The following is a 27,373-nucleotide window of genomic DNA, read 5'->3' as shown; positions in this document are numbered from 1 at the left end:
GGTGGAACAGAGGTGGACAGAACAGTGTGTGTGTTTAAATTTTTCTAGGAATTTCTATGTACCTAATTATTTGTTTCCTTTTCCTTGGAAAAGGCCGGCATGTTCTTGGGTTGGGTCTGACTGGTGGGTGCTGTTTCCATCATGACGCCTACACCTGTCCCAGCATCTGGAGGGTAAGAACATCGTAGTGTCACCCAGAGTAAACGACTAAGGTGAAGGTGGCTTTTCCTGCTCAAGGAAGGGGGAGGAAACTAATCCCAAGACTGAAAACAAAAAGCAAAACAAAGCAAAAAACCCCAAGTGAATGTGAAGTAGAAGAGACAGGCCAAAGGAAACAAGTAATTAGGTATGTAGAATTTTCTAGAAAAATTCAAACACACACACTATTCTGTCCACCTCTATTCCACCAAAGCCATGGTGAACTGAGTAGTAAAGGGTGGGCTTTATATGAAGACAAACGAACAAAATACCAGGGAAGTTGTATCCGTTCTTCAGGGTCAAGAAAACTCTCCTTAAATAAGGCCGATCTGCTGCTCTTATCAGCCCATGAGTCTGTGGCATCATCTTTTGCAAAACAAAACCGAGTATGCCGGAATCTTAAAACGGAGAAAAGGAAAGGGGTGCCCACAGATGAGGGAACGAGAGATAAAACTGAGCAGCCAAAAACCACTTATGTGCCGTGTGCTTTCAAGTCAGCAGTCTTAGAAACGTACACGCACATACAAACCACCGAAAAAGCAAAGTGAAACTCCTGGTAGTAAAAGAAGGTATCGCAGTTGGTTGGTTGAAAGCAGGTTTCTAAGGAGTCTGATTGGCCAGACAGCCCCAACCCAAGGTGAGGCGCCAGACTTGAAGGCGATGCTGGGCTCCACCTCGGGTGGGAGGAAGGGGTACTCAGACCCACAGGAGGTTAGCATAAAACCACCGGCGGCTCAGGTATTTGAGGAGAGGGAGGGCATTCTTAAAGAACTCGGCTGCCTTCTATCATTTGAACATACGAGGAGAAATCAACTTTAAAAAGCTGTAACAGCTCATGTCCAGGGTGACTTTATTTCATGGAAAGAATAAAAAGACAACACCAACAGCATGATTTTCCTAAACACCACACAGGGACAGGCTCTGTCCTCTTTTCATTCCTCTTTTATCACATCATACAAAATTTAAAAAAAAGAAACCAACAGAAACACACCAAAACATACCCCCAGACCCCTTAAATTAGCAGACTTAAAATTAAAACTTGAAGCAATATTTTGTTATACTTTGATCCAAACTCTATGTACAAATTAAATTGCACTTATAAAGACAGCAACATTTCTAACGGGGTTGTAGGTTCTGCTTTATTGTGGTTTTATATCTCGATATAAAACTTTTAAAGCTTTCTTCAGTAAAAACCATACTTTCTTTAATAGTACATAATGCATTTCCCCACTGAATTTCTGAGCCGGTTTTTTCTTTTTGTGCTTTTCCGCTGTTTTATTTTACAAATGGCACATACCTTCTGAGTAGGTACAAGCAGACACAACACTCATCCTAAGAGACTCATTCATGAAAAAGTCAGACTGTAAAAGAAATGAAATATTAGCAGTCTAGTCCTTTGGTTCATCTTAAAAAAAAAAAATCAACTGGTATAATTTACGAATTGGTGGTAACTCTTCTTTTTGGTTAAAAACAAATCCACCTGGTAGATTACTGATTAAAATCCAACATTGCTTTCAAAGTACCACCTTTCCAGCCTCCTCTCTGCTCAAAGATGCCATTGTGACAACTGGTTTGACAGGACACAGGCTACAGTAAGGCACAAGTGGATGGTACAAATAAAAACAAATACTTTAGGACTGGTGGTTGCTTTTTTTTCCTGCACGTACCGTTTCCAAGATAAAATCACAAAAAGAAATACATATTTTTTGTTATGAAATACCTATACAAAATGTTTAAATGTACACCATCTGAGCTGCCAAAAAGGGTTTAAAAAAGTATCAATTTTTCCCCCATACATAAAACTCTCTCTCATCAGTAGGTCCAAGAGAACTTGGGTTCACAATGTCCCAGCACTTTATGGGAGGGAGGAGGGTCAAAATTCCCCTTCCTGCTCTCCCTGACCCCAACACAAGACAAAAACAAAGGTCAGATGTTGTCAGTAGTGTATTCTACTTATTACAAACAACTGAAATTTAGGAAAAAAAAAAAAAAAAAAATCAGGCCGGAGACCACGGGTGGGTGCAGTGACTGGCTGCCGGATCAGAGTAAGGCACTTCCCGGGGGCGCAGCATCCCGACGCGTGGGTGGGGACCGGTGCGGGGTCCGGTGGAGGCCACGGCCTCTGGGGGCTCCACACGGGGACAGGCTGGCTCCGCAGCAGGACGACTCGGGAGGTATGACGTGGACGCGCCATCTACACCGACGTGGTCACGCGGTCAATGGTGTGGTTGACCTCGTTTTTGTTGGAATCCAGTCCTTTAGCAGCATTCCTGTCGTTCCGTAAATTTTCCACCGTCTTTTTCATGTTCTTGAGCTCCCCTGGGTGGGGCGTGGCTCGTCTCAGGAGTGTTCTCTGAAAAGCAAGGAGCGGGGTGAGTGTTTGGGTTTTACTCCATCACTCCTTCAAATGCGAAGCTTCCTGGGTAGCTTTCCAACACAGGTCTCCCCTTCCTAGAGGTTAAGAGGCAGAGTGGGCGAAAAGCTTGCTTTGGAGGTACGTGCATTTATCAACTGCTCCCTCGCGGTTAAGGGAAGACGAAAGTGCTGAGTATAACTTACCTAGTCAAGATGGAAGGGCTCCTTTCAGAATAAAAGAATACTTTGCAAAATACGAGATGAGTGTTACGATAAGAACAAAGTTCCACGTGCAGTAAGAAAAAAATAAAAGATTTGTGAGATAGAATTGTGGGGGGAGGGGAGGAAGAAGAGAAAGGAGTCAAAAAAATTCTAAAATTAAAATCCCTAGAATGTTCTACTATTATCTGAAGCGGTTCTGGCTTCCTTCAACCCATGAGGCACGGGAGGTGAAGGAAAAGGGAAGTGAGGAAGGACTTCTTTTCTAATTTTGCTGCTGTGTTTTATTTATGACCTACTGAAGAAAGTTCACATTTTTCTAATAAAGACCACAGGGTGGGAAGTGAAGTGACAGGGTATGGGCAATGTTTTTAAAATTATATTATTTAATATGTTCTGTGCTCTTCTGCTCCTAAAACAGTATTTACATCTTATAAATGGCCAGTCCGGGAGTTTCAGGAGGAGCTATGATAGGTTAACAAAGGAGGAGCGGTACTAAGGCAACGCGTAACTGGTGAAATAATCATGCTCTAAGAAGTCATGAGATAAAGTCATTTACATTGGAGTCATTTTGTCATGCCTAATTCCTACTTTGCCCTCTGCCACTGTAAGTGAATGAAAGCCCACTTGGGGACAGCTGGAATAACAAAGACTCCAGGCAGTAATTTAAAAACTGCCCTTTGTCTTGGGGGCTGCAAGTACTCCCTCTGAGTTCTGCTTATGAAAATCTCAATTAGTGCAAGGAGTTTAAGAAGCCAAAGCCAAACTGCAGGAAGACTCCGAGAGTTGTCCCTGACTCAGCTGGATGGCTGAGACACATGGAGGATGGAGGCAAGTAGGGCTGAGTGGTCCTTTCAAACCTGTTCCTGATTTCTGAATGAAAACCCATAAGGGAGTCCTACTTAACATCACAAGCTCTCTGCATGAAGGTGAAGGCTCCCGGTTATGTGAAGATAAGCAAGAAGTCCAGGAGGACAGCAGGCAAGCTAAGCCACGTGGTGAAACATGGGTGAATCCCCATGGTACGGCTACAAATGGGGGTGGAGGGCAGGGAGAGACTCAGTTCACTGGGAACAACAGAGAAGAAAAAATTCCCAACCAATTTTAAGAAAGCAGTGGGGGCAGGAGGGGTAAGTATCACAAATAAAGAAAAAGAAGCACCCACAAACTATTCAAACAAACAAACAAAGTCTCATTGGTGAATCAGAACCTTAGAAACTCCCAGTTTTGCCTTCTAAAAACAATTCTTAGATGTTGAAGGCAGAACAGAGAAAAGACTATTTGAAAATAAGAGAGATCTTTATCAGGTGTCCCTTTCAATCTCGGAAGGCTTTTAAACTTTGAACGTCTGTGGAAGCCAAGAAGCTCGAATCCCATACCGTTTCATTATCGTCCTCGTCCTTTTCATCTTCCAGAAATCGGATTGCGCTGACTCTGTTCACTGCACGCTCATTCCAGGCCTCATCGGACACATCGTTCACCAAGCTCTCCAGGGCACCACAGCGAGGCAGGTTCTCTGTTGGACAAAGACCACGTCAGCAGGGTTCCCATGACTGGCAAGGTTGCCCTTTCTTTTCAAGGATGCGTAATTCTATTTACGATCATAAGATACCTGCTAAATCAATATTTACTATTTCATTCCAGAATGTCATCATGGTTCATAGAGTTCTTTTTCATGTTTCTTTTTTACACACTCACTTCAGAAACTTCCTCTTGACCATAATTTGGCCGCACATGTTGGATCTAGTACTTTGCTTGGCAGCGCAACCTCCCGCAATTGTTCTCTTGGGGTCTTAAGTGCTCCTCTAACGAGGCTGGGATAGGTAAGGTGGCTCCATTCGCCCAGACCCTTCTCCCTTTATTCTATCGAAACCAGCTCCCAGAAAAGGATTTATGACAGTCATGTGATATGAGTGTGAATGCTTTTTTTTTTTTTAAAGTAATCACGTTTTTATTTTAGAAGATGTTGGGGGTAGGAGTTTATTAATTAATTTATTTATTTTTGCTGTTTTGGGTCTTCGTTTCTGTGCGAGGGCCTTCTCTAGCTGCGGCAAGTGGGGGCCACTCTTCATCGCGGTGCGTGGGCCTCTCACTGTCGTGGCCTCTCTTGTTGCGGCGCACAGGCTCCTGACACGCAGGCTCAGTAATTGTGGCTCACAGGCCTAGTTGCTCCGTGGCATGTGGGATCCTCCCAGACCAGAGCTCGAACCGGTGTCCCCTGCATTAGCAGGCAGATTCTCATACCACTGCGCTCCCAGGGAAGCCCTGAATGCTTTTTTAAACCACACATAATTTACAAAACAAAGGTACAGTCACTCAAAACAACTCCCTGTTTTAAAAAGAGTTTGCTGGAGACGTTCAATACTAATCCTCCAAACTGTTTGGATTTTAAGGGACTCTTACCTCTTTTAGGAGTATGTATTTGCATTTTCAGCCTTAGCTAGAACTCAAAACCAGAAGGCTGTTTAAAGAATATCAAATGTGATACACGGGTATGAGCAGCACGTTTTTTCTGCAGAGATACAGGGGAAGCTTCCCAGAAAAGACCCACAATGACCTCACACCTAGGCTGGCTCTGCAGGCAGATAAGACACAACGCAGTCCCGTGTGTGAGTGAGAGGACTTAAGGACAGGCATTAGCTGCTGCTAATTCTCAGGGCCAAGTGAACCTGGTCCTTCCATTTACCTTGGCAGGCAGGTTCAGAAGGCAGCTGAGGAAGTAAGACACAGGTGAGAATCTTCTCTCCGGTGGTGTGGTCAGTGTCCGTCTGGAACGTGAGCAGGGGCTGGGACTGGTTGTCTGATAACCACAGAGCCTTCAACTTTAAAGCAGTCAGGGATAAAGGCAGGTGCGACAGCCTCGATGAAAACAAAAGGAGACATGGGGAGCTTACAATCTGTGATTAAATCAAGTCTTGTCCAAAACAAAACAGGAAAAAAAAAATAAAAACCGCTTCCTGGGACTGGGTTCAATATGTGAAAAGGTATTATGTTTATAATAAGATACTCGATTTACCCTTTGCCAGTGGACGCTTCAGTGGGTGACTGTGCTCCCCTTTTCTGTCATCACCTCTCTCATTAGCACCTCCAGGCCATGGGGCAAAAAATGAGGAAATTACAGCACGCGCTGTTTACTCTTGGGAAGTTTCCATTTAAAGGCCGGGGTGGGGCGGGGGAGTGGGGAAGCCAGTGTTAATTGTGGAAGAACCCAGAATCCGAGTTCTTCCTAAGTCAATGGGGACAGCCTCACCCGCAGGGCTGGAATAAGACCATGGCGTTACCTGCCCCCGGTAGCACCTGGCAAATCGGGACGTGAGGAAGGTGAGGCCTTGGGCGCTGCAAAGTTTAAACTGCAGTTAAAATAAAGATTAAAAGTGTTTCTTTATGGACTCCACTTGCTCTCTCTGGGGAGATTATTTTAGGTATTCCATTTTAGACTTTTAAGTCTCTGAAAGCTCCCACTTCTCAGACACCTACGTGATAATTAATTTCCACCTCAGATTGCTTCAGTTTCGAAGGAGATAAAGCACTTTAAAAACTGTAATGTGATACCTAAAGATTAGTTTTCTACCTATGTTTGTACAAGTATTTGACCAGTTAAATCTATTCAGTGATGACCGTTACCAGAAATCATATGCACTTGGTACTTGGCGAAGATTACTTGGAGCAGAGGATCTCAACTAGGGGCAATTTTGCCCCCGGGGACACCTGGCAATGTCTATAGACATTTTTGGGGGTGCTACTGACATCTAGTGGGTCAAGGCCCGGACGTTGCTAAATACCCTACAACGCATAGGACAGCCGCGCAACAAACAACTATCCAGTCCCAAATGGAACACTGCCAAGGGTGGAATGCTGCTCTGGTAAAAACCAAGGCTTTACACAAGTTTAATTCACTCTGAAAGCACCCAAACCTCTGCAGATACCAGGAATTTAAGGTTTAAAGAACTTAAGGTTATATTTGATCAAGTATTTTCACTCTAAGGACGGCTCCGTGGATTAAAGGATAGCTCCATCTTAGAAATGACTTCATACGTTAGCTAAAAATAAGCTAATCACAGTCTGTTACCTACAATAGGAGGCACATTTTCTTAAAAGAAATCTCTGGCCCATTAATTCTATAAGAAATTATGTGACAGCGTGTATTCCTGGGGTTCTTTCTTCTATGAAATGGTACCTCTATCTCCATTTAACATGTATGGGAGAGATGCCTAAATGTCTCACCTGCAGACTTATCAGACGTATTTTGAATTGACAGACTTATGGGAAATAAACTAGAAATAAACTAGAAAAAGCAGTTATACTCCAATATTATAAAACCAATCCAAGTAAAATGTAAGCACAGACCAACTAAGTTAATTTAACAGATGAAGTTAGAAATGATCAAAGAATGCAGACAGCGTATTAACACACTTTCTATAAGAATAATGAATACATTTCACAAAAGGCTTCCCATGTCCTAGTTATGGAGGTGAGAAAATATTTTCTTTTCCTAAAAGTTAGTCCAGTCAAGGCTGACCCATCCCATACCCACTCAGTGGGTGCAGTATTGGTTAAATACAGGGAACTGTGCCCACGTGGGAGTGAGGTTCTCAAGTCGATGCCATGAGAATTGCCTATGTGAAAGGACCCTTGAAAAGACTGCGTGTGTTGTACACGCCACTATTTCACCAATGACGGCCAAATTGGGTGGGAAATATGTGTTTTTAAATCCCAGAATCCACCCAGTGCAGTGACATGCACATACCAGGAGGATGCCTGGAGGGGTCTGAGGGCGCAGCAACTCACAGCCCCACTTCCCCTGATTCTGAGGTATTGGTTCTTTGAGGGGACTAGAAAGTGAAATCTCTGTGCTTATTTGTATAAGCGTACAAATGATCTCTCCCTCTGCCCAAAGGCTGTCACACACATACTCAAATGCAAGGAAGTTAAAGACACGAGGCAGGTATCTGCCAGACACTGTGACAGGACTTTATAAAAAGAATACCCCTAATACACTGGGGGGGGGTGCTTAAAAGACATCAAACCCTTTTGCATTTTATTGAACCAAAGGGTAATTTCTTTTGAAAGTTTGTCCCTATTTCTTTTTTAAAAAGGAATTAAGCTAATATCCTCCAGAATGTTTCAAGTTTCAACGTCTTGGGCAAGAAATCTATAGTCAGTGTCTCTACCTTCGAGAGAGTAAAGAAAAAATAAATCAAGATTTGAAAGCTGGCATGACACACAGATACTAAAAACACGGTCGTCGTGCCTTCTCAGACTAATAACTGGCTTCCCAGATAAGTGCTAAAGCAAAGGCATAAACAAAAGGCTAAACAGAGCATCAATAATAAATAACAGCTGCTAAGGATGCAAATCATGTCATAAAAGCTAAAATAAATTACTAGACTCCACAACAACAGGTCTTAAAATCACATGCCACCAGGCCAGGTAAGACGGATGCGTGGTCTAGAACACTGGTTTTCCCGCAAAGAATCAACGTGCCAGCTTGGATTCGGCTGCTGCCGGCCAAGCACACACCACACATGAGCTCGTTCACACGTGTCTTATGGACAGAGGTGTTCCCAGTGTCAAAGAGGAAAAAAGCCCTGCTCCCTGCCCAGTCTGCAAACAGAGACTCTGCGGGCTGGGCCGACCCTGTCGCTGACTCACTGCGGCCTTGGGGAGAAAGACACACACTCCTCTGTTTCTCTTGGGTGAGCCATCCCAGATACAAGCCAGAAAACAGATTTTTAAAAAAATCTGCTTTCCAGGGGAGTTAGTAATACATTTTTTGGTTTATTCTGGTACCTTCTGTTCACTACAGGATCAACACAAGAAGCCGCAGCCCCCTTTGTACACATCTCTGTGCTACATTTAGGACCACATCGCCTCAGAAATAAAAAGCCCGTGGTTACTATTTACATCAACAGTACAAGGAATAAAGCAAATGAACAACCAAACCGTGAGCTTCTCGTTTCCAGATACATCGGTGACCAGCCCACTGAAGTGACCTTCCCCACCTCTGGCTATGATAGCAGTTGCTTTATCAAATTTATTTAGCACCTAAACATGGCCTACTGATTAATGTAATACTAACTAGACCTATGGCTGAATGCTTCTTACAACTGAATATTTCATCTGTTTGTTACCTCCTAGTAGAATTGTTAGTTTTAAGCAACGTTTTCAAAAATGTTTAAAGAGATACACAGAGAGAACATAATCAGTGAAAAAATTAAACAATCCCAAAATATCTAAAGTGAAAGCCCCCTGTAACCTCAAGTTTCCAGCCCTCCTCTAGGGGAACCACTTAATATTTTGGTGTTCTCTATAGGTAAGGCTTTTTAAAAACAAAAACAAAAATGAGAGCACCAGGCACTGTCCACACTTGCTCTTTGCCCTGGGCATCGTGGGTCACAACGCAGAGAAACAGATCATTCTCTAGCTGCTCAGTATTCCACAGTCTGGCTACACTGTTGTGTTTTGTCTTTTAATATTTTTTCCAGCTTTATTGAGATCTAATTGACATATACCACTGTGTAAATCTGAGGTGGACAATGTGATGATTTGATATATAAAGTTGGTGTTCAGTGTCTGAGGATGCAGGACCTGCGGATGCAGAGGGCCAACTCTGCTGCGGCATCTTATATAAGGGGCTGGGGCATCTGCCCATGTTGGTACCCTCGGGGGTGCTGGAACCAATCCCCCCAGGGATACAGAGGGATGACTGTTTCGGGAAATGGTTACCTCAGTAGGCTTAGTATCTCCATCTCCTCACATAATCACCACAGAGTGTGTGTGTGTGTGTGTGTGTGTGTGTGTGTGTGTGTGTGTGTGTGTGTGTGTGTGTGTGTGTGTGTGTGTGTGTGTGTGTGTGTGTGTGTGTGTGTGTGTATGCGTCTGTGTGTTGGAAGCATTTAAGATCTACTCTCCTAGCACCTTCAGAGGATATAATACAGTGTTGTTAACTACAGTCATCATGCTATATGTTAGATCCCCAGAACTTATTCATCTGCTAACCGGAAATCTGTACCCTTTGACTGGCATCTCCTAATTTCCCCCACCCGCTGGCCCCTGGCAACCACCAGTCCACTCTCTGTTTCTATGAGTGCAGCTTGTTTAGACTTCCCATAAAAATGAGATCACACAGTATTTGTCTTTCTCTGTCTAACTTATTTCACTTAGCAAAATGCCCTCCAGCTCCATCCTTGTTGTTGTAAATGACAGGATTTCCGACTTTCTCATGGCTGAGTAATATTCCATTTCATATATACGTATATATGTGTGTACACACTCACACTCTCTCTCTCTCTCTCTCTCTCTCTCTCACACACACACACACACACACACACACATCTTTATTCATTCACCTGTTGGATGCTTAGGCTATTTCCATATCTTAGCTACTGTGAATAAAGCTGCAATGAACATGAGAGTGCAGATACCTCTTGGATATCCTGTTTCCTTTTCCTTTGGGTATATACCCAGAAGTTGAACTGCTGGATCATATGGTGGTCCTATTTGTAATTTCTTGACGACACCCCATACTGTTTTCCATTGTGGACGCACCAACTTACATTCCCGCCAACACTGCACAAGGGTTCCCTTTTTGCTGTGTCATCACCAACACGTGTTACGCCTTGTCTTTTTGATAAAAAGCCATCCTAATAGGTATAAGGTGATACCTTTTAGGCTTTTTAATTTATTTTTTGGATCATGAAATTCAAAGTTACAAACGATTTCTCCGTCGACAGCCACGGTTTGCAGTATTTGGTACTAGTAATATTGTGAGGAAGATGCTCCAATACCCGATTTTGTGTACTTGGTGGATAGTCATATGGGAAAGAACCTAAGAGTTAAGGACATCTGTATTCTGGGCCCATAGGTGGCTGCTGATACAAGGCACCTCCTCTATTACTGAACCAGAAGGCTTGGGGCTTTAGTGTCCAAGTGGCATTTCAGCGTTATCCTTGCTATAATTTTCCTATCAAACGTGTCCAAAAAAAGTTTCTGGGAACCGATATGCAGCCTCCCTGTGCCGTTTGCTACTTTCATATGCTTGTGGGGAGAGGCAGAAACTTCTGTTGTATTTGGTAGGACTTCCCATGGTGTGACATTTCTGCAAGCTGAAAAGCTAACATGGTAGCCTCTTTTCACCTGGAGGGTATCAGTTTCTCTACTGATACTTTAAATAAGTAGTAATTAAATATTTTAATAAGCTTAAAATCTGGTTATGCGTCTATATATACAATGGACTAAAGGACACACCTAACTGACTCAGATGACAGCTATGGCACTCGACTTTTTAATTGGCGTTTGTCCACCCTGGCCCAGGCATAATAAATATTGAACTTTCCCTTCTCCTGAGAACTTGAGAATGGGGTCTTCACTCGTGTGAAAAACAGTTTTTAGAGGTCAGAGCCATCTTTCTGCTCAAGAATTAGTGATGCAAATCCATGCTCCCCAAAGTGGCAAGAACTGGGGCGGGTCTGGAATCACTGAGCTTCTACTGCTGCAGGGAGAGGTTAGGAGGGAAGGGCCCTTCTCAAGCTGCATATCTCCTGTTGGGCTTAATCCAAGCAGAAATTCAACATCTAGCTCAAATTAATTCTGAGTTTCCAGTCACCAGTGAATGGCCTTAAGAATCTATCAAGATGTCCTGAAAGCATCAACTTTAAAACGGTGAGGGTTTCCTGAGGCCATAGCTCATCACCAGGTTCCCCCGTGTCCTGCTGTTTGTTTAGCACGGCTGTCCACGATCCATTAGCAGGAGTGAAAAATGGTGGCTCGTGCCTGACCTGTGAGCAGCGAATCACGTAGGCCGCAATCCCCCAGACACTCTTTGGATCGCTGGCCTTCACCATTTTGAAGCATTGATCATCTTCCCCTGGTCCAGCACGTTCTCTCCCATCTAACTATATAACACCCAAAAGCATTTTTTAAATTCCTTTTGGCAACATAGCCTGTGATATCAGGCCCTTTGCAGTGGCCTGCCAGCCATTCTGCAAAATGAACATTTTTAACATTTCCATTCAGTCGACAGATATTCACCAGGCATCTACTGAGGGGACAAATCACAATGACACACAAACCATCACATCTAACTTTAGGTAACTTTAATTTCAGGAGGGTCGCATGCAGGTAAACAAGCAATTAGCATCAGGGTAATTCAGAAATGCAGACCCAGAGAGGAGGCTTCCTGGAGAAAAGAGGAACATGAGTGCCAAAGGATAAAAGTGGGGAAACAGAGAAGGTGTCAGAGGTGGAAAGAAGAGCCTGGATAGGCGGGCTCAGGGGAAGGAAACTGCGGTGACATTCGCAGTGATGAAATTGGTTCAGAATGGCTGAAATGACTCTAGTCCACATTCCAGAGTCTGGCAAGCAGCCCGTAGACCTCTGACCCAGAACTCGAGAGATGGCGCTGCTGTGACCTTGGGGACACCGACTGGTGGCTCGTCAGGTTTTTTAGACTATGAAACACCTGGCAATTCTGACATTAGCTGTGGATCTTCTCACCAGCAAAGTGTCCCTGAATACAATTTTGTTCACAATGTCAGGGGGTTCAGAGTCACGGGCAAGGCACATCAAGACCCCTGGCTAAAATCTAGCTCAGACTCATGGGAGCTCTTTTTTCAGATGAGGAAACCAAGGTCCACAATGACATACAGAAGCCAGTTATAAAAGCCAAGACCTAGGTCTCCCTCCCCCTTCCATCGCGGTACCGTCATCTGGAAAGCATGTGTCCGGCTGTGCCCACTGTAACCTTAAAGGACTCCACGCTCTGGCTGCCCTTGACCTTGTCCACTCCATCGGGCTCCATCACTCCAGCTCCCAGACTGGGAGCTTCCAGGCCTGGCTAATGTGACCAATCAGTATATATTTTACAAGGTGGAGCAAAGGCAAGACACCAAGGCTGGGGTGGATGACCGTTTGCTTGTCTCGGGCTTACCTGTTCCCTGCCACGTCCAGTACGTGCAGCTCAGCGGCCCGTGAAACCTCCGCAGGGATCCGAGTCAGCCTGTTGTCGCGCACGCAGAACACGGTGAGGCTGCTGCACCCGCCGATCTGTGATGGGAAAGAAAACATGACTGTTTTCCAGGTTTTTCTGGGAGATGGGGGTGGGACTGGAGGGTCTTGTTCATCAAATGGCATGAAAAGGATGCACAAAATAACATCACACGATTTTAAGTCTCACTGATGACCAGCTATGATTGATTTAAATCATATAAAACACTGAGTCGTCCAGTAAGCTTAAAAATCTCTGCAAAACATTAAACACGTATGTTCTAAATTAAGTCAAGAAAATAAACAATACAGTTCAAAAACTGCATTCTGAACAGAAAGTCATTTTCTACTGCTACCTAATGCAACTGCATCTTTTAAATATGTTAACCAGACAACACAGGTCCAGACATACAGTATTTGGTAATATGGGAGTTTAAGAATTCTAGTTTGGAAAAAAATATGAAAAAGGTTATATATATATATATATATATATATATATATATATATATATATATATATATATGAATCATTTTGCTGCACTCCAGAAACTAACACAACATTGTAAATCAACTATACTTTAATAAAAAATTAAATTAAATAAAAAAGAATTCTAGGTTTCAAAAGTCAGGCCAAAGGTGATACACACACATGCACACACACACACCCCTTTGAAGACCTGCCCATTATGTTAACTTCAGTGTTCCAGTTTCTTTAAAAATAAAAGAAAACGAGGAACATCTGAGAGATGATACATTGATTTCTACCACACATCTTTTAATAGCCTTTGGTCATTCACAACTTAATTTGATAAATTCATTGCTCTTTGACAAATGCAAAATGAACCATCTTTTAGCAAAAAGTGAATTTGGTCGGCTAAGACCTACTGCTGAAAGCACAAGTCAATATCTGCGTCCACACCAAATTTGATTCCCTTTTTATTTTAAGTAACCGATTCAAAGGTAACTGAGCTTAGTAAGAGTCTAGTCTTCGCAAAAGAATTCAAGGACTCTCTTGAATAAGCTGTCTGTGGTTTCTACAGTCAGGAAAGCTGAACGAAGGGGTTGCAAAACCAGCTGGGTCCCAGACACAACATCCCGCAGGCCCGCGTCCACGCTACACTCTCCACACATGCGCTGTTCTGACTCAGGGCGGCTGGGGAAAAGGGCTGATGAAGGGACCTATTGATTCTGATACATGGAAAAATACCCCAGAGCCTCCGCCACAGGAGGAGCAAGACACCCAGCTCTCCGTCAGTATCTGAATATACCTTCTGCCCTTTTCTATTTATTTCTGTGTTAAATGTACGTGTGTATCTTAAAAAGCGGAATGCACATTTATGAAACTGCTACATAATTACCTTTGTGCACAATCTTTTTATGTCTTCCCTTAGGAGTTAATATAAGGATTTTGAAATAATATATTTAACCACAGCATGTAACCATAATGAATGTAAAAGAAAACTAAACACACAAGAAAACACAGACTAACATTCCTCTCTGGTCACCTGGAAACACCCAGAGACGTACTGTTCCCCTCGTTTCTCAGTATTCACATTTCCCATCCCAGAAAAACTGGTTTGCTCACTGTCCTCTAAAAGACATCTTATATTTTTGGTCGCACTGTTTCTTATAGATACACCCTTCATCTTTCTGTCTTTTTTAAATCTTACCATCACCCCCAATTAGCTAAACATCCTCTACCCCGAAAAGCCTGCCCAGAGCCCCTGGTCCACGTCAATCTGTTTCCTTTCTAATTATGGTCCATACAAACCCTCTGACAGATCGTTTGATGGGGCTGTTTAATTTGCACGCTTACATGTCATCAGGGTGTTTGGCATCCTCTCTGCCCAAAGGTGAAGCCCAGCTACCTACCAACATTCCTCATGAAGGTATGTCTACACACTTGTATTTGTTTACTTACTACTGAAAGGCTGCTACTTAAAGTTGTCATCTGCTTCTATGTGTAACAATGGAGACCGCAAAACTCTTTTCCCTGGTAAGAATTACTAGGGCGGCCTCTCACGTTTTGTAAATATCACGACCTAAAAGAGGCACCTCTTCTGTGGGGCCTGGCATTCTTCCCTCCCTTGAGGAAGGGGCTCAGTCTAACCCAGGTGTCCAGGCACCTCCCAGAAGGAAAGGAATCAAAACCCTGGACACCCTGGATCGAGTGAGGACTGACACGATTAGATTCGCTCTGATGAATTTAGGTGACCCCAACAAAGATCGACCCATGCGGAGGTCCCCGTGGGGCCCGGCCCCGCTCCATGTGGACGGGGATCCGCACCGGGTCTGTGAGCCAGGAAGGGGCGCCTACTGGGTCAGCACGTGGCTGAGGCCGGTCACGCCTCATGCCGGCCTGGCTTTGAGGAGACAGGGCTTATCTGGACTCCAGAGAGGCAAAGCAGGTATCGGTTATTTACACACAAGCCGAGGCTGCATCGTGACTTGGGGCTTCGCTTTGTCAGGAAGCCGCCCACTGCCCCCGCCACCGGTGGGGTCTTTGTCTGGGGGGCCTACTGTTGCATACACCATGCGAACATTTTCAGTTTGTACCGTGTGCCTATACCATCTACTCCTAAACATTAATTAACTAATGAAAGTGGGTCAGAGAGGTCTTTGAAAGTCGCCCGTGCAATAAAAGTTCTGGACAAGTTCACACCGCTTACGTACTTTGGGGGAAAGAATGGGAACTCCCGGTGGAGGGTGTGCACTGGCTACGTGCTTACAGCCCGTGATTTATTTTTTTCTCTTTCCTTCCCCGCTCTACTCTCACACCATTTGAGAGGTCAAGAGGAGGAAGGCAGTGTATCCAAGAGCCTCAGGCGCTCTGGGTGGACAAGGCAGGTGAGTGGCCTCTGAGCACCACTGGCCATGTTTTCAGGAAACGATGAGGACAGAGAGTCCATCTGGGCTGAATGTGTGAGGGCTGCCTAACGGGGCAAAAAGCAAAGGACACGCTCACACCAAGCCAGCTGGGAGGGCACGGCGCAAAGCTTTGGCTTTTGGAAGAGAGGATCGAGCAGTCAAAACCATGATTCAAAAGACAGAGTTCTTCACAGACGTCAGAGGGGGATGCGGGGTGACGGAGAGGGGGGGCTCTGGGACCTCACAGACCAGGGGTGGAACTTAGGCTCTGTCCTAGGTCCTGTGGATTTGGATATGTTACTTTAGCAAAAGTAACAATAAGCATTAGATTGAACGAAACCACCTATCTCACAGCCCCTATCCTAGGACCTGGCCTATTGCTGCTGCCAAATAAATGTAGCTGTTGTTTTTCCAAGAAGTGAAAGTCCCAGGTCCCAGTGACAGGCTGTCCACACCTGAGCCCCTGCCATGTTGCTGGAACTGTGCTGAGGCTGCCTACCTCCGCCCTGGACGCCCCAGAACCTCCTAAAATACTGTCCCCCTGACGGTGCATCACAGTGACATTTTGTGTTCATAGGACTGAAGAACTGGCCTGAGCTCAGTATTGCATTCTGCATCATTCGCGTGTATTTGTGCTTTCTCTTTTGGGTTCAGGAGGCAGAGTTTACAGGCTCCTTAGGGGTCAACAGGATAAAATGTCTCCATCACTTAGAAATTCTGGGAAGCAGAGTCACTGTTTAAATAACTTATTACCAGTTACGTAGGAAGCTGATATTTTCAAACTCCCTTTAACCACAAAATAGCACACAAGGAAGGCAGCACCAGAGAAAAGAATACGAGGGCTTGGACTTGGATTCTCTGAGAATTACAGAACGTAGCTAAGGATCCTCGTTGAGCTGTTCTGTGTTCTCCTAATTCAAGACAATACTGTCCTTAACTCTTTGGCACTGATCTGATCCATCTCAAGGATATGGGACCTGCAGATCACTGAGCAAACCTTCAGTAAGGTCAACTTTCCCTGAGTATTAACTGCCTGCAGGTGACAGCTTAAAGGAGCTAATCAGACAGGTTGCGTGACTCAAAGAGAAAGCCTGTGTTGGTCACCTTTGCCTGTAGCCTGCCTTGTGAATACCTGCCCCGAGTGGAAAGGAACTTTCATTCCCCTTCGGCATCTTCCTTTCAATATTATTTGTAACAGAACTGAACCCACATTTCACTGGCAAGAGGGAAAATGTACAATAAGCAAAATCTGGTCAAAATCCTATTTGAACAGAAATAACATGAGGTATAATTTTAGAAACCAAAGACTATTTTTTGCCTTTCCCATGATCATCTGTGGCATATTATTCAAATGTTCCCTGCTCCAGAAATATTTTGGAAACCATGTGGTTTTGGGACTCCCTGAATTGTTGGGCCACTGACATCAAAATATCCACTAACAGCGACAGCATTCTTCTAATTATAAGAAAGTAACTTAGTTGACTGGAAAATAAAAACCACATACACACACGCACGAAAGCACAATGAGAAAATAACTCAAACCAAATCCTGCCATGAAGGGATAATCAGTCTTAACATTTTGAGGTTCAAATGCCATGCATTTGTGATTATAAATATGCACTTCAACAGAATTAGAACCAGCCCTATGATCATTAGCACCTTTGTTTGCATACGGAATCAAGAATGTCTCCCCAGGTCATTTTGCTTCTAACAGAATTTTTACTGACCACATAGTTATTTCCTTCTACATATGTATCACAGATTACTTAGCAGATCACCACTGTAGACACTGCTAATTAGTTCTACCATTTCTTTGCTGTGTGATCCTGGGCAAGTTACTTAACCTCTCTGAGTCTTAGTTTAGAAATCAATATCTGTTGGATGCTGATGATGATTTACCTATACCTCATTGAATTGTTGTGAAAATCAGACAAGAATTAGCCTGAAGGCACTTGGCACAGGGCCTGGCACATGTCAGCTGCCTCCGGACTTGTTTGGCATGGTGCCTGGAACATGCTAGACGCTCCTGCATACACTGGGAGAAATAATCTCATGCATGATTCTCAGTGTACATCCATAATAGTTCTCCTAGGATAAATTCCTAGAAGTGGAATTACAGAATCAAAGGGTATGCCTATTTTTCAAATTTTTAATACTACTACCAAATTCCCTTCCAGAGAAGCCATAATAATTTATATTTCCATGATAACAGGCACTTTCCTGTACTCTAACCAATATTTGGTATATTATTATATTTTTTAAATCTTGAAAATCTGATAGGTGAAAATGCTTCAATTAACATTTTGTGAATAATGATTTCACATTAGAAGTCATTTCTATTTTTTTCTCCTGTGAATCACTGGTTTTTGTGGGGGGGTTCTTTGCTTTTCTTTCTGTCCACTTTTCTAGAGTGGGTACATCTCTTTTCTCAATGATGTGAAAGAATTTCTAACAGAGTAAGGAAAGACAGCCTTCACGTGTGATGCTGTAAACATCACCCTTCCCCCAGCCTGTCTTTATTTTCTTGAAGGTCAGAAATCTCATTTTCACATAGACAAATCCATCAACTGTTTTTTTTATGAGTTATTTCCTCTTTCAAGTTTAGGAATGCCTTCTCTATCCTGAAACCCAACGGTGAGCTTTTTTTTTTTTTTTTTAATTCTAGCATTTTTAGGTTTTGTCGTATCTCTTTTATTTATCAATAATTTACTTTAGAACATCATGGGAACTTACTCTAGAAGAATTTTAAATTGTACTAATAAGAAGGCAGAAAGCTGTCTACAAAATGAATACTCTATCACCATGGACATTTCTGAAGAGCACAATATCTGTGGGTGATTCGTGTTTACGGATTGCCTGATAAAGGAAAGCTTTGACGAATGATCTGCAAATCCTCCCTTGTCTCATCTGACTGGACAGGTATGATGTAGGTAGAGTCACTTCCATTTTGACCTAATGGAGACAAGAGACTAAGCCCTAAACTTGGATATATACTCCATTTCTTCCAGCCAGAAACTCTCTGTGGTCTAGGTCATTTAATGATAAGATGTGGCTGGAAATACTATAAAGTTTGTGTCTATCCTCATACGCATGATCACACATACACCGACATCCTGTCTATCCACGAATCAGAGTCTCTTCCCCTTAATTCTTCCCTCCACCAAAAACAGGGTTTTTTAGGGAACTTCCTTATCACAGAAACATACACACTTGAGCAACGAGATGAGAAATAAAAGACGCAGGTAAGTGGATTGAAAAATCAGAAGCATGCCACATGTAGCAAATAAAGCGATTCTAGCCTGTCCCTCAGAGACAGAACCGTGCCAACAAAGTAGAATTTGGTGAAGGCAGATGAGCCGCCAAGGTATGCCCTTCAGAATTTCTGAATAACTTAAGATGTAATTCACAGAAAAGCATTCTTTTGAGAGAGAGTAATCGGAACAAGTCTGACAAACACATAGCAAAACCAGGTTCCAGGCCATGCAGTCATTTAAAGAAACAAAAAAAAAAAAACTGAGTTTCGAGGAAAATGTCCGATGTTTTACAATGAAGAGCACACAAAGCTGTCAGCCGATCTGAATCTTCATGCATTTGAGAAGCAGAATGGAAGTCAGAGATGCAACTGTGGTCTGAACAATACTTACAAGATTGCAAGTTTACCTGACTTTTCTAAATTTCCAAGCAGCTAACAATTAAGAAAACAAGAGACATTCATTGATTTGCAAATGTTTACTACACATAACACCACACAACACAAACAGAATCTATTATTGTGACCCACACAGTGCAAACATTTTCCCCTCAACCATTTGGGGAAAAAATGCAAATAAATGCTGCTATAGACGAAGGAACTGTGCTGTAAAACTGACAATATGTGATACTATCCAATGGGGGGAAAGAAAAGACAAAAAAGAGGAACAACTACACAGCACACCAGACCAATGGCCATTAATACAATTATGGATTTGGGGCATATAAATGGAATTGGTCAGCATTTCAGTTTAGATGTGTCATGCGTGAGACTTAATTGTTCAAGAGGAAGTAATCACGTTTGGAAAGAAAAGAATCCAGTCAGGAGACTGCAGGATTTGATAGGACGGTATCAAGCTTGGAGGCAGAGTGTATGCACACACGTGGCATTCCCCCTGCACACACACTCACACTCACACCAGACCAACAAACAAGACCCCGTTCAAGGTGAGGGGCCCATCGATGATTTGGCAGCTCAGCCCGAGGGTCAGAGGCCAGCACTGCCCGTCTCTGCAGGGTCACCAAGCTGGGACCCACAGCAGAACTGGGACACGTCCTAGCCTGGGAGCTCAGAGTATGTGAGTCGGAGTGAAATGGGCTAGAAAAGAGCCAGTCCCTGGGGTCCTAAAACAGCTCTGCTTTCTCGGGCAGCTGAAGGAAAAGGCACAAACTTCATTCCTTGATGAAACTCCAAATGCCAGGGAAGCAATCATATCAATAATTTCATTCTCTCAGAGTGACAACAGGGCTGATGCTAATATGATGGGGACAGTTTACAAGAAGAAACTCCTCACATTCTTGTCTAAAATGTGTTCCTTTGAAAGAGCAGATCCAAAGAGAGGGATGGGGACATGGCAGGTGGGTGGTGACCTTGCTGGGGATTAACATCATACTCAGAAGCTCTCTCCTTGGCATTTACTGAAACTATTCCTCAAATGTATTAATTTTCTAAAGTGTCCAAACTAAAGATGATTTGACCTTCCTTTACCCAATCAAGGTCCTGCCTTACGTCAAGGTCACAGCGATGAAAAGGTAGGTTCAATCTGCTTTTATGGGCTTGGCCATCTGGGGACACGTCTGGAACCCATTCTCCCAACTCCCAGCTGTGTGAGCCCCGGTGGGGAAAGCGTCTCACCAGCCTCAGTTTCCTCATCTGTAAAGTGAGGAAACCCTCACGGCCTCAAAAAGCTGCTGTGACGATTCAATGAATATACACAACAGCAGCTAGTGTAGTGCAGGACATTGAGAAAGGAAGTCATGAATCTTTTCTACTTCTCTCTGCATGTGTTTATGTGTCCGATCTACACCCACCCACACATGTTCTCCAACAAGAGTACAATTAAATGCTCAGAACACCAGCTCTGTGTTTCGGTTTATTGCTTTGAGACTGGAACCAAAACATTTTGATGAGCAGACTCTCTGCTGTCCCAGTTTAGCTGAGATGAAGAATTAGGTCTTTCTGCTGGAAACAGAACGTAGTCACATTTATAACAAACATCCTTATGCTTCCACTCAGGAAGGCTGGCCGTTCTCACCCAGGGACAAGCCTGGGCTGCCGAGAGCAGAACACCCAGATGGGGAAGGGAAAGAAGAGACCAAGCCAAGTCGGACACCCAGAGAAGCGGCCCTGGGAGCGTAAGAACCCCTCGAGCTCTGGCTGGTTGGAGGGCAGCTTTGAAACTATTCCAAAACAGACGTTAGAAAGGGTCAAACAGAGAAATAAGGAGGAAACGGTGCCTGGCCAGTGGTCATCACATCAGAGGACACAGCACCTTTTCATATGAGGCCTTGGCCAGGGCGAGGGGCTCACCAACGGCTCACTTGATGGGCGGAGGCGGGGGGGGGGGGAGAGTGGAGAAACGGCATCTTAAACTTTATTTTAGGCTCTATTGCTAATAAAAAGTCAAGCTCAGTACGACCCATTTCCAATCAGGTTCTCCTGGTTCCAAATAGAAAGAGAGTCTTCCTTTTAAACAATGGCCCAGATGCCTCCCTGTGTGATCTGTCTCAGGTTTCCTCCCCATTCTCAGTATTGGCACCTCCTTTGCCAGAAATGAAACGCCACTAAGCTGCACAGCTATGCCTACAAATGATGGTGACTGTCTCTTTTCTCCTGCTTGGAGCACGGACCAAAACATCCTAAGAACCTGGCCCGACCTTCGCGAGCGTCCTCCTCTACGTAGAAGGCTCGCTCCCTCTCTCCCGGAGGCAAGCCTCTGCCCAGGAAGACGCTCCACCAAGATCCATTTTTATGACTCCAATGGTTATGGGGCAGTTTAACCTCCTCATCAAACCCAGTCAAACCCAAAGTCATCCCCTTCCTCTGCCCAACTCCCAGATCACCCCTTCCTGTCCGTGGTGTCACTGTTCTCCTAGGTCAACCCCAAAATGTCGTTCTCTCTGTCCCCCAACGAATTCACCCTTCCCAACTCTGCTCACAACCATCTGGACCCACCTACTCTCCTTAGTGTTACTGATGGTCATTCTTTCATACAATTCCTCCAACCATCCCTGAATCCACAGATGAGAGTTGACACCTTTAAAAAGCATCACATAAGTCTTTTAAAGTAGTTGACATCTTTGACCCCTTATGTGTTATTATTTCTTTATAATTATCATTATATTATTTTCTTAAAAGCACGTACCTCTTTTGGTAAAGACACTAATTTATTTCTGTCTGCATTCAAGTTGCTCAACTTCTTAAGTTTTCCAATGCTCTTAGGTAAAGTCTGTTAAAGCAACATTTTTGTTATTAACTTACTGCATACTTTTCACACAGCTCAGAGTAAAACAGATCTTCTCAAGAACTGAGAGAATCTAATCTCATCCAGTAAGAGAAGTGACGGTTCTTCCTGGATATCAGGTGTTTGTAACACTCACTTGGGGGATGTGGCATCTAATATTTTGTATTTTTGTAGAAATGAGAGTATGTTTCAATGAAATGAGGTCAAAGGCACAGGCCTGGGAACTGAGAAACACCAAGTAAAAGAGGTAATGAAGGCTCTTTAAGTCAATGAAGTGAAATCTGCAACCTCGAGATTCATCCCTCCCCCGCCTGCACCTCTGAGAACTCCAAGAGATGGTGGCTTAGATGCCTGTGGAGGCCAGAGAGCTCAGCAGGCAGTGAGAACCCGAGCGGGGGGGCCATGAGGCTGGGGGAAGGAGGGGGGCCACCCGGGCTGGTGTGGGAGCCCACGGGGAGGGGGGGGTCTTCAACCCTGATGGAATCAGGGATGAATATTATTTTTCTGACTGTTATGACTACCATCTGTAATTCCTTTTTTCTTTTTTTTTTTTTTTTGACGTGGACCATTTTTAAAGTCTTTATTGAATTTGTTACAATATTGCTTCTGTTCTATGTTTCGGTCTTTTGGCCGTGAGGCATGTGGGACCCAGCTCCCCGACCAGGGATGGAATCCACACCCCCTGCATTAGGAGGCGAAGTCTTAACCACTGGATCGCCAGGGAAGTCTCTACCATCTGTAATTCTAAACCCAGAAACAAGGAAGGAGAGCCTAGTCCCTCCCACCCAACCTGCCCGAGGAGGCCACTGTCCTGTCTGAGGGGAGATGCTCCGGGCACACCCCGCACTACCAACCCTACATCCTTCACTCACTCTTGCTGTCTTCTTCTGATCTTTTCACCTAAAGAGCATTACTTACTCTGTTTATAAAGAGAGGAGAAAAGGGAAGAAAAGAGGAAAAAGGAAAGTAGAGTAAAAACTAAAGTGACAAAATATAGAGAAAAGAGAATGGCAGGAAAATAAACTAAAGAAAACAGCGGCTACAAGACAACGACAAGAGGAGAAAGGGGAACAGATGGGGTGGGAGGTGAAGGACGATGGACAGAGAGGAAGCAGCAGGAGGCGAGAAGCAGCTGAGGTTTGCCGTCGCCCTGGGAACCCACCCCAGCAGGTGCTGCCCCGGGAAGATGCAGAGGCCTCTCTCTGGTCCAAGCCCGGGGAACCTGAACTGCCTCACCCAGCTTCTCAGATGGGGCGAGATCAAGGTCAAAGCTGTGCTCTGGCCCCTCCAAAAGAGCATCCCCCCACCCCCAGTGCTCCCAAGGCTTCCCGAGACAACCACCATTCCCTCCCCCTCTGGCCCATCCTCGGACTCCCCGATGCAGGCATCAGCACTTCCACTGACAGGGCCAGTCCCCACCCACCCCCCGCCCCCGCCTCCCTGGGCCCCCTAGTGTCCAGCTCAGTCCCTGTACCCTAAGCATCACAATGGGGACACACTCTCTGATGGGGGACCTGGACACGTCAAAACGGATCACCTTTATGTCACATGCTTGCTTCTCAGGTCCCTTTGTTAGTTACAATGTAAGGCAATTTCCATCTGGTCTACCCAAATTACAAATAAGTAGAATCGAACCTAAGGAGCCTTTGTGATACAGAACCCACAACATGAGTCTCCCTCTGACCCTGGAACCACACTCACCAGGAGCCGGTTTTCCGTAAGAACCAATTCCGTGAGGCTTTCACAGTCCCCAACCGCCTCGGGCAACTGGGTGAGTCTGTTCTGATCCACCTTCAAGATTGACAGTTTCTTTAGTTTTCCTGTAAAAGCGTTATTCAAACTCATTAGTTATCACTGTCTTCCTGATCACCGCTTGGTACTTCCTATCGGCTGTCCTTGCTCATTTGATTTCCTCACCCAGCTTTTCAGATTATGAAACTGTACCATTCTCACTTCGACCACGAACAGTTGAGAGTTAAAATCATTTGTTCAGAATGTCAGAAACAGTCAGCAATTAGCGGCAAATCCTTTGGAAAGTCACTACCTAAAAATACGTCAAAGCCCAGAGATTTCAGGAAAAAAAAAACAGCTGGCTCTTGATGGATCCTTAAGAAGAAGAAATGTCTCGTGTACAGAGGAGAGACTTTAATGTTACTCTAACAATCATCCTCACTAAAAACAAAAGACAGCACGGTGCTGTTTATTCTATCACCTGTGGATGACAATGACTCCGTGAAGATCCCTACAATGAAGTATTTCTGTCAATGCAGAGTCAGATGGTAATCTTTGGGCTTCCCTGGTGGCGCAGTGATTAAGAGTCCGCCTGGCAATGCAGGGGACACGGGTTTGAGCCCTGGTCGAGGAAGATCCCACATGCCACAGAGCAGCTAAGCCTGTGAGCCACAACTACTGAGCCCATGCACCACAACTACTGAAGCCCTCGCGCCTAGAGCCTGTGCTCTGCAGCAAGAGAAGCCACCGCAATGAGAAGCCCATGCACCGCAACGAAGAGAAATCCCCACTCGCCGCAACTAGAGAAAGCCCGCGCACAGCAACGAAGACCCAATGCAGCCAAAAAGAAATAAATTTTTGAAAAAAAGATGGTAGTCTTTGAAAAGCCACATTAAGACTGATCTATTTCACTCTGAGTGGGGAAAACGGACTCACGGGCAATGCCCTCAGGCCACGGGAAAGGAACTGGGGTTTACTGCAGCCTCCTCAGCCCCCGCGGGATGGAGGAGATCCTGCATCACCAGATTCTCACTTTCAACTACTACTTCGTCAGGGGCTGAGCCTACAGAGCAGAGGTCCTTGTTATCCACAGAGAGTGGTCGGCATGATGACACTGTCCCCAGGAAAATCGGAGAACAGCCTCTATCATAAAAGAGACATAAATCTGGAGATGTGGAGATGCTGAAGGGATGAACTCACTTTGCGTGCGGTCCCGGGGCAAGGCAGAGGAACTCACCGATTGCTAGGCTCCTTGTTTAGCATAATCAGTACCAACTAACACTGTCCGCAGAGAGTCCCCCCCAGTCCTCAGGCCAGGAGACCCATATCCTTCTGCGAGGCATGGAACCCTACAGCTGACAGAGCTCACTCCAAGAATCTCCTCAACAACATCACTGACAAGTGGTCCGACAGCCTTTCCTCGAATACTTCTAGTGATGGGAGGCTCATTTCTTCACGAAGCAGCCCAAACTGATTCATAACAGATGCATTTTAAGCTCTTTCTTAAATCAAACTGAGATTAGCAACCCTTTCCTTTCACCCACTTGAACTAGAAGACGGAATAAATCTCCTTCTACCTGACAGCCTTTCAAAGGTTTGACATCAACCGTCTCATGACTCCTATTTCTCCCTTTTCCCAACGACAAAACATCCCCAGTCCCTACAACTGCTTTCCGATGCCATATATGATTCTCAGCAAATGTTTCTACCTGGAGTCAAAGTCCCCATCAATTTCCCAACCAGCCTCAACCAAAATGCAGAGCCAGTATTTCTGCCAGGTCGCTATTATCATCTGGACCAAATACCAGAAAGGAAGGGGTCCTCTGTCACACAGCTTCTCCAACTACTGAAAACCTTCCCCAAACTCCCTTTGATGTTCTGAATACAAGTTAAGTGAAGGTCAAAGACAGCTATCCTATGTCAACCACACAGTTAAATATAATTTCTTACAATTTCTAGGCAGCTTGGCTACAGTGGAGCTGACAGTGTATGTCTGTTTATATCTTCTCTGTTTGTATTTATTTTCTCACCCTGGGCTGTGTTCCTTTACGGGAAAGGAAATGTCTGGACGTTTTTTTAAAGGAAATGGCAAAGAATGGTTCAAGGAAAAGATGATTCTCGATAGACCAGAAAAGGTTCCATACGACACCCACTCTCCCCGTAACAGCCCTTACCTGGGTCACACCATAAGGTCAAAGGTCGTTTCCCATAAACTATTTACGATGCTCAATTAGAAATGCCTTAGTGGTTGTTCATATGTCTGAAACACATTCTGTGATTTGGGCTGATCCCTACCGAAATCATGCAAATAAGATGTGGAGGAAGTAGACAGGGGCCAACACTTAAAAGTAACAACACGTATAACTGCTACCAGACCAGGGCGACAGAAACGCTTGCATATGGAGAAACTTTAATTGTATTAAATATTCCTTGCTTGCCTTCTTTAAAAACAAATGACTGAAGGAATCACGTCCCCAGCACCTGAGAAGAGCCAGCACCTTGGTAGTTAGTTATTTTCAATACTCACCAATGCCATCTGGGAGTGTTTCTAACAAGTTCTGGGAAATGACTAAATCCGTTAATGACGTCAGGCCACTGATTTCTTCGGGAAGCCTTTCCAACCTGTTTTCAGAGACATCTAAGCAGAGCAGGTTCTTTAGATTTCCTATTTCCTACATCAACGACACAGGAAAAGAAAGTCATGCCTGAACCTGCCACGGTATGGAGGAATTTGTTACAGCGATTTTTCAAAATCGAATCCCAGAGTGGTCCTAAGGATGTTTCCTTAGCGCCGGTGTGAGTGTGAAGGCAGGGGTAAGTTTCCAGACCCCCTTCCAGTGAAAACCGAAAGCAGTGTGAATCACACACACGGAGCTGGGAGGGATGCCAAGCCCTCCGACGTCATGCAGGTGAGGAATCACTCCCTTAATAAGATGAGGAGGTTGGCACCAAGAGAAGATGAGTCGTTTTAAGGTCCCACAGATTAGTGGGGGGAAAAAAAGGAGGCTAGAATCCAGTTCTCCAAGTTTGGAATCAATCACTCAGAAGGCAGCTCGCACTTGAGAGTGAGCCTGAGATGTCCTGGAAGGAAACCATCTACTTTCTATCTCCCATGACAGACAGCGCTTGTTACGACATCGGTGCATCTGCTCCCCAGCCAAACTGGAGCACACAGACCCGCCGACACCGTTAACACCCGGGACAAGAAAGGCAGACTGCTTTGAAGCAGAAGAGCCAACCCATGAGTGAGGGAGGTGCCTCTATGAGGCTCACATTCCATTCAAGAGAGATCGTACCCTTCCGCTCTCCAAGGGCACAGTTTCTCTCTGATAACCGCCTCCACTGTTCCGTGCCATTGCCAGTCTGTTACGTTCCCACTCTCAGTACCCTCCCACCCGGACTGGTCTGGGCATCCTGTGCCCACGTCTGTTCACAAACCACGCCTCCATCTTTCCCTCCAGGAAACATCGCTCCAGTCACGGAATCAGACCCCTCCTCTAACTCCAGTGGCTCCCTGATGGTTAC

General features: G+C 44.7%; 1 protein-coding gene across 1 annotated transcript in view; it reads right to left on the bottom strand.

Annotated features, from left to right (window-relative positions):
* Nucleotides 1–1,106: 1,106 nt before the first annotated feature.
* LRRC1 (leucine rich repeat containing 1) overlaps nt 1,107–27,373 on the bottom strand; it is a 126,571-nt gene continuing 100,304 nt past the window's right edge. Inside the window, exons 8-14 of the mRNA XM_082663208.1 lie at nt 26,376–26,520; nt 23,819–23,937; nt 22,019–22,102; nt 12,701–12,816; nt 5,459–5,631; nt 4,152–4,288; nt 1,107–2,551 (exon numbers count right to left, since the gene is read on the bottom strand). Of these exons, the coding sequence (XP_082519334.1) occupies nt 2,393–2,551; nt 4,152–4,288; nt 5,459–5,631; nt 12,701–12,816; nt 22,019–22,102; nt 23,819–23,937; nt 26,376–26,520 (933 nt within the window). The 3' untranslated portion in view covers nt 1,107–2,392. The remainder of the gene's footprint in view (nt 2,552–4,151; nt 4,289–5,458; nt 5,632–12,700; nt 12,817–22,018; nt 22,103–23,818; nt 23,938–26,375; nt 26,521–27,373) is intronic.

Source organism: Grampus griseus (assembly GCF_964374135.1).
Source record: "Grampus griseus genome assembly, chromosome: 10".
Classification (NCBI taxonomy): Eukaryota; Metazoa; Chordata; class Mammalia; order Artiodactyla; family Delphinidae; genus Grampus; species Grampus griseus.
Note: the sequence above shows the minus strand (reverse complement) of the source record. Positions and strands in the feature narration are given on the sequence as shown.